The sequence below is a fragment of the Sylvia atricapilla genome, chromosome 1 (assembly GCF_009819655.1).
Source record: "Sylvia atricapilla isolate bSylAtr1 chromosome 1, bSylAtr1.pri, whole genome shotgun sequence".
NCBI lineage: Eukaryota > Metazoa > Chordata > Aves > Passeriformes > Sylviidae > Sylvia > Sylvia atricapilla.
Genome location: NC_089140.1, coordinates 32,661,749 through 32,670,188, shown reverse-complemented (window position 1 = coordinate 32,670,188; position 8,440 = coordinate 32,661,749). Strand labels below are relative to the sequence as shown.

General features: G+C 38.3%; 1 protein-coding gene across 2 annotated transcripts in view; it reads right to left on the bottom strand.

Annotated features, from left to right (window-relative positions):
* Positions 1-343: 343 nt before the first annotated feature.
* PALS2 (protein associated with LIN7 2, MAGUK p55 family member) overlaps positions 344-8,440 on the bottom strand; it is a 59,534-nt gene continuing 51,437 nt past the window's right edge. For both annotated transcript variants that reach the window (XM_066318844.1, XM_066318852.1), the window contains exon 12: positions 344-7,197. In XM_066318844.1, the coding sequence (XP_066174941.1) occupies positions 7,021-7,197 (177 nt within the window). In that variant the 3' untranslated portion in view covers positions 344-7,020. The remainder of the gene's footprint in view (positions 7,198-8,440) is intronic.

Here is an 8,440-nt window from a genome sequence, read left to right as displayed (position 1 = left end):
TCACCTGGGCTTTGTCCACTGGTCCATTCCAGTGTGGGCCCAGGAGAAAGATTCTCTTTTTGCTGCAGTGCTCAGAAAACCAGGTGCCCAGATGACAACATTCCCAGGGTGGCTGAAAAGCCCCCAAGGTCTCCCTGTGCATGGAATGGGGATTTGGCACATTCATGAACATCAGGATAAATAAGAGCAACTGAAAAGCTGTTTTACTGTAGGTGGGGCACCAAGACCAAAGATAAAAGGTGGATGCAAAGACTGGTCTTTGATTATTTCTGTGGCTCAAATGCAGACTATGACCAAAAGAAAAATCAGAAAAAAAGCCAATTACATTTTTTCAATATTAAATCTTTATTATATACAAAAATATTTTGTTGGGAATTAACAGAATTTCATCATTTGTACATTAACGTTTTTATGTTTGGCTGTGTTTATTGTGAAAATATTAGCTGTGAAAAAGACAAGGTGGGGAGGTCTTAGAAAACAAGTCACAATTTAAAAACATCCCACATAGTAGCTGACTTTATCAGTATGAAGTCACAATGCTAACAAGTCCCATATCCTAGGCCTGCTCTACAGTACTGTATTCAAACAGGTACTAAATAATTTCCAGGTTTACATTAAAAAAATGAAGCTAATAGTTAAGATTTTTCTTGTAGGAAGTTTTTAGCTAAAGAAACTATTTTTTACAGGAGAACAGTTTTGAAAGTTTTACAAATTCAAATCCAGGTTAATTTAATATACTGTAGAAATTAAAAAAAAAAAACCACAAAACAGAAAATCATGAGAGTTTTCAACGGGCAAAATCAGTTGAGAGAAGAAGCAAGGTAAGGAAACGCACAAGTGACAGTGTTCTAATACACTTTTAAACCCAAACACAACCAAGATCCTACAGTTCTTAGCCTGGTGTGGGGTCGGAGAGCAGCAAATTTCCTTGTTTTTTTAACCCCACAGAAGCAGTTCCCCTCCCTACACCACAGTGCACAAATGTTACACATGGGCAACATACAGGGGGTGGGGAAGGGATGCTCAACATGCATTTTCCTAGGGGGAAAAATATATTTCAATAGTTATCTCCATATATAATTGTATACAAGACTTGAGCCAAAAAAAAATCAGTCAAAACCTTTTTTTGCCTGTACAAAGCAGCGCCGTTCATTTTGCTTTATGCTACGGATCATGTGAGAGGTCAGGTAACAGTTTTTGGGTTTTTGGAAGAGGCTGTACTGTTTTCAGGTAAGTGTTGGCTGCTTGTGAAGTAACCAACACTTGGCTCAGCCATGGGAATAACCAGAATTGCATGGAAAAGCATTAGCATGGAGCTAGTGACTTAAAAAGGGAAAGGCTAAATGGGAGAAAGTGTTTCCAGCACCACTTTAACTGTTACCTGACCACTGTCCTAGCAGCAAAAGGAACTCCATACCCAATGAGCATAAGAAACAGTTCCAAACACCAAGAAAAAAATTAATTTACTTTGTAATTTATTCTATAAAATATAAATATTGCTGAACCCCTGCTGAATGAATTCCATTTGTAGGTGAAATTGCCAAACAGCCTTCACCAAGCCAGGGTTTGTTTTTAAGCCTGTACCAGTAAATCCCAGCTGCAGTACCAGGAAATGAACTGAGAATTCAGCAGTTGACAAGGTGACTGTGGAATAGTATCCCACCCGCTGTGGAGAATTCAGGTAAATTAGTAGACACTGTCTGAATTATTTGCAGCATTTACCCCAAGTTTTATTTATATATATGGGGGGGGGGGGGGCGGGGCACAAGCATGCTTTTAATATGATTAGAAACCAAAGCTGCCTGTAAAAATAACCAAAACTGGTTATTTTACAAATGTTTTCTATTTTTATTTTTAGTATCTCTCTTGGGCCTAAAACCAGTAAGTTATACCAGTCCTAAATACTGATGTTAACTACTCTTCCTCTATAAGACACAAGTTGAGAATCCCAGACAATTCCCATCAGCAAGCCTGTTAAACATATGTGAAAACTAAGAAGTACAGGCCAAAAAAGAAACCAGGGAAAAAAACCGAGAGGGGACAGGACTTCACTTCAGCACTGTCAGTCACATCAGTCCACCAGAGAAAGTAAATGAAAGTACCCTTAAGGATAGAAACCCTTTCAGTGGCTCAGGAGAGGTTTTTATTGCAGGGAGAGGAGGGTGCTGGGAGCTGAAGGGTATTTAAGGCAAGAGGCCCAGCAGACTATGAGTCTTTGATCCAGTACCCACCACACAGACACCAATAAAATGATCTCACCACTTCTGCAAATGTAGCATCCTGAAGTTTGGCAATAACCATGTGATACTTGAACTCTTTGGAATTTGGGTGAGGCAGGAAGCCCTGCATGAAGCAAACAGCCTGTACAGATGTGCATGACCTGTGACAGCTCCAGCTGTTGGTTGTCTGAGAGCTGCACTCACAGGCACAATGGGCCATGCGGCAGCTGCTGCAGGAGGCACTGTCCATGCACTGGGACACGGCCTCAAGGTTCAGTGTGAGTTGAGAAGCAAGCTACTAGAAGCCTGGATGGGAAACCATGGGATTGGTGAACTGAGTTTATAGTCACAATATTGGCTCATGTGTAAGTAACCACTTACTTACTGGTTCAAGTAAGAAGCCAGTTCCTGATCTCTGAGTGCTGTGCTTGATTGGTCTCCACTGGTCCTTGAGCATAGCAGAGGCCAATTGAGCTCAAGGGGGTACATAGCCAGGAATCTTCCGTGTTTCAAAGAGAAAGAATTTTCCTATTTCTTAGCTGAATCACCCTCTTCAGAAAACAAAACCAAGCCCAGGTGATTTCCTGAGCACTAAGCTGCAGGCAATTTGTAAGCAAGTCACTTTAGGTATGATTTTAGAAGATGTAGTGAGTAGAGAGGGTGAGGGAAAGAAAATCACAATTTGAGCTCAGCCAAGATGTGACAGTTTATATATAAATACTAACTCAAAAGCAATGAGCTGATCTGCCATCCTGCTCCACAAAGCTTTTGTACAACTAAGTACACAGAGCTGCCCTGAGCCGAGAATACGGCACAAGTCACGGATACTGCATTGGTTATAAACTCAATTTTCCTTGCCTACAAAGATCTGTGATTCTGCTCCATGTTTACCTTCATTGTAGATTTGCAGAACATTTTGAAAGACCTTTATAAATCTATGACAGATGATGTATTCCATTATAATTATCCCACTAAACTTGGACTGCATCTTGTCACATGATGCAGAACCTAAAGCAGACCTGCTATAACATTTAAGAGACGGCAAGGTCACCACCTGGGTACACAATGCACCACAGTATTTACAGGAGAGTTGAGACTGGTGCGTGCTTAAGTGAATTTTTGGTGAATTCAGGGAAATAACTTACAGGTCTTGGCATACTGACTGTACTTCTATGTATATCTTTTCATTCACAGGGCAACTACAGTGTTTCTTCTATAAGTCTCTATATGTACAGAATTTTACAGCACCTCATGCACTGTCCAAAACAGATAGAAATTACAGATAAATATAGAATTTTTTTAGATTGAAATATCTGTATATTTAGAAAAATATACATTAGTAAACACAATAAACCAGGTAGAGAAGTGTACCAGTTCTAAAGTCTCACATGCAGGTACATTTCTGGATTAAGTCATGGTAGTTTAGTAATGTGATAACCAACATGAGCATTTTTTGTTTTACCATCCACATACATACATATACACAGACAACTATTTGATAATTTACTTTTCTAAACTACTTAAATATTTATCTTGTGATACATACCACATATCTTAAACATTTAGCAGCTTCACCTCGCTCAGACACACCTATTGTAATCTTTAACAGTCAATGTTAGCATCTGGAAAATGAATGTTCAGTACAGAATGAGGTAACATGAAATCCCAGTTATTTTAACTCCTCCAAAATACTCCAAACAGGTGTTCTATGAAATGTTTTCACTTGTTCAAAATGAGCCTTTCATAGTGTCTTTCTCCCCTAACTGCACAATGCACAGGCCCTTGTCCCACAGCTGATGCAACACACCCTGGCAGGTAGGGGACTGTCACTGCTGGGGACGTGACTGAAACAACACCAGCATTTCAAGAACCTCCAAGACATTCATTCTTTTTAAAGGATAGTAAATGTTATTCTCATTCCAGTCATTCTACCAGGTGGGGACAAACTAAACAGAGTATCTGATGACAATCTGCCTGTGCCAAAACCCAAAACTACCACAAAGAAACAAAGCAGCCTCTCTCCCCCTCTCACCATTAAATACTCTAATGTGAACCCTCAAGATTTAAGAAGCAGATGCAGGGGTGTGGTGTTTGAGTTTGGGTTGTTTCACCCCCAACCTGGCACGAAGACATCCAAATCTGACCTGCAGATACCTCCACACAGTCTTTGTGCCAACCCAAGCAAGTCACTTTCTCTTACTGCTTTCAGAACTGTACTGCAGAATTGCTCCCTGCCATCTACACCACCCAAAGCTCAGTCACAACACTCCACTGCCTGATCTATGCACATTATGTGAACCTGTAACAAACACTGAAGCTTTAGGCCTTCGCAAATATGTGGCTATTCTGGAGTTTGCTAACTAGGGAGACTCTCTTGACAGTATTGTCCCTGGGATGAATGAGCAGAGAGAGGCTTTCCTAACTAAACCCTGGTGGCTGTGTTTCATGTGTTTGGTTCAGTAAATTTATGGAAAAAAGATGAAAATAAGTGACGTTTCCAATATGAAGTACTGTGGTGAGTGAACTGAAGAATCTTCTCATTCCATTCATTGGGGAAGAGTGAACTCAGCCCACTTTTGGCATCACAAATAAGACTATTTCTAACTCTTAATGAAAAGGCATCTTATCTGTCCAGACAGCACATCTTATTTACAGCATATGGAGGTCTCCCATGACAGAGTACACAAACACAGTTCAGTCATGTTCAGCACAGAGTGCCAAAAGCAAACCACTGAAATAGCCAAGCAACAGCCCCGCTATCATTTGCTGCTACACACAACACTCCATCCACTTCTCAAAGCAGCCTTTGAGCAACAGGATCACAAAACTTGTCTCCTGGGAAAGAAAACTACAAGTCCCACGCTGGTGCCACATTTAAGAGCTCAGCCAAACTTAAACAAAACCAGAGAAAACATATCCTGGAAAGCATAACAATAAAAAAAAGCAATGGTACAAACTTTCCTTTGAGAATTTCATATTCCCTCCAAAAGACTGAAATCTCAGTATTAAGAGCCACAAAGATCTCTTGTGCTATACACAAGTTTAACTAACATTTTCCCCACACACTGGGATTTCAAGTCTCCTCTGCCCCTCTTCTCCCACAACAACCAACTTTACAGGCTGTGTAAAAACCATCTGTTGTATATGGGTGTTTTGAGGTTTTTTTAAACACAGTTTTCCTCTACTGCATCCACTCCATATTTTCTTTTCCTTGCGTACATAGAAGTCTTTTGAGAGCCCCAGGAAGCAATGCTGTTTTGCAGTGTCTAAGCCTGTTTTCCTTCATAGTTCTGAGAAAGATGCCTTCTGATAGCATTCCTATATATGAATATAGCATTCATATTTTCAACACTCTGGTGTTGAAAAATAATCCAGAAGCCAGGTGCCTGTCACCAGATGGAAGAAGAATTAAACAGATGACTTCAGTTTAGACACCTAACCTGGTATGTGATGGTGAATATGACTATATACAGCAGCTGACAGTGTTACATAAAACATGGTCACAAAAAGAGCTCATCTGAGCAACAAGCTGTATTTTCCTTCTGTTCTCATTAAGCAGAAATTTACATCAGCTTAAGTTTTGATCAATGAACCTGAACCTAATACGAATTTTATCAATGAGCCTACTGAGGGGAGAATTGTCACTAAAAAAGAAATACACTGTAAACAAAAAAACTTATAAACAACATTGCTTTTTAGCAGTAAGCTTTCAATTCACAAGCTATCTAATGAAAAATGCAATTAAAAACAATGTAAGAAAAAGCACAGAAATGCCACTACACAACACTCATACAGCAGTTGATCATACACAAATATTTAAAAGATAATTTAGAACCCAGCTAGACATCACAGGAAATAAAGCCACAGATCACTACACAAACACAGAACAATGTCCTAAGAAAAGAAAATGCCTTTTTTTTTTTTTTTTCTTTTTTTTTTTAAGCAATGTGTTGTCACAAGTGTGAATAAATAGTCCTAAACATTAAGTGTCACCGACAAGGCTCCACATTATCAGGTTCTCTCTCAGGCTACTTCACCATTATTCAAATTGCACTGAATTACCTTGCATATGACTTTCTAATGTCAGTATTTCAACTGTAATGGGCTAACAGGTTGGCTCCCAAGAAAGCCTAATAAGCAGCTTGCAAGGTATTGCTCTATGTTATTTTAGGAGACAGATATAAGGGAACCTACACAAAAATTATCTAAATCAAGAGATATCAAGAACTTGTGAAACATCAGGAATGCACCAACATTAAGCTGAAAGCAGTTGGAGCAATGGACCTGTGTTTTTGTTACTGCTTTTAATATTCAAAATTCTGCTCCCATGAAATTATTATTTTTTTAAAGAGAAAAAAAACCCAAAGAAATTAGTGTTCTTTCCTAATAAGAGCTGTAGACTTTTGATCAGTTAAACACTGACATTAACAAATTTTACAAAAATTGTTTCAAGTATCCTTTTTTTAATCACAGTGAAAATGTAAGACCAAGATGTAAATGTTGAAGTGAATGAAAGTTTCTTAGATGAAAAAGGCAAAGGTACTAAATCAAAACATAGAAAAATGCTTAAACGCATTTCCTTCATGTGATATGAATAGAAAGGTTATCTGTAAAAAGTTAGAAAAATTAAAATAAATTACATATTTAAGTACACTTTCTCTTCAACATTTTTATAAAAATTCAGAACAGTGTACTTTTGAATATACACAGAGTAAAAATGCACAGGTGCTGTAGGTTATCATCAGTATCTACACGTCACATTTGCTGCAGTTGACTTTATTTAAGCTCTCACTGGAACAGCTCAATAGACCCAGCTGATGGGGACCCACTGTGGCTCCAGCCTCAGTCTCTCGATGGCTGTCTGCAGCTTCTCAAAGGCTTTGTCCAGGTTGTCATTTACAATGGTCAGGTCAAAGTAGTGGTTGTAGGCTCGCTGGATCCGCGCGCTCTCATCCACTGTTTTCTTCAGATCAGTGTCCTGTGCAAGAGATTTTTAAGGATTAGTGAATCTAAATCTTACTAAAGATTTAAAGATAAAGATTTAGCAAATCCTTAGAGATGCAGAAGAAAATCCCTTCAGAACATACTGCAACTATTTAAAGCTATATACCGAATATATTTTAAAAATAAGGAAAGTTTTCATTTATAGTAAATTCACACAGAAATTTAGCTAAAATACATTGAAAGGGCTGAAAAAGTTCTGAGCTGTGTCAATAACGTTAAATAGGGCAAGCAAATGTTTGGCAATGTTGTATTTTGAAGAGAACCAACAGAAGCACATGAACTTGGGACGGTGTGCACAATGAGCAATTAATCGCTTTGTATGGGCAAACTGATGATCCAACCAGAATAAAATTAATGCTTTAGGAATGACTGAGTCAATCAGTTTCGTTAATTTATTTGTGCCCCTTTTATTTCCACAGAAGGCACAAAAAAAATCCGTATGAATTAATTAAATCAGTATGAAATAAAAGATGATTTCTAGTGGAGTAAGGCTCTAGAATACCTTATGGCTCTTAGAGACAATATTTCAGCCTAGGTCACCTGACACCAGTCCCTCATTTGTAAACTACTGCTGCATTAGTGTAGTCCTGGCATGAGCTGCAAAATATACAGGAAATTTATATTCCTACATTATGAAGCCTTTATTAAGTGCCTCTCAACACATTCTTGTGTTTTGCTAGTCCTACATTCTTTAAAAATTCCTCTCCATTTTTGCACAACAGCAACTTTTTTTGAAAGCCGTTATGAGATTTGTCCCCCTTTACAGTATTTATTTCAGTATTTATTTCAGTATTTTCAAGTCCTGATACAGCCGTCAATATAAAAGCCAAAATGGAAAACTAAGTTTGTCAATAGCCTTTCCTTCACAGTGAATGGAGGAGACAAGTAAATGTATGACCACAAGAGCCAGACTTTTTGTAATGGAATGGGTTAGGATGCTAGAAATAATGCAGCCAGGTCCACTAACAAGCAAACCATAATACTTTAAATGACATTTGTTTTTCATTTGTTCAGGGTGCACAGGAATATGAAATAGCAAATCACACTCTATATATGTGCAGGGATGTGATGCAGAATCTGTAAAGACAGATAAATGCATATTTGAAATTTAATGACGCTCTTTATTATTCGTAAGAAGTAATACAGGGGGCAAGGATGTCCCTTAGGGAATCAAATATTAGGAAATGCAGGAAATTATTTTTATACTTGTCTGGCCA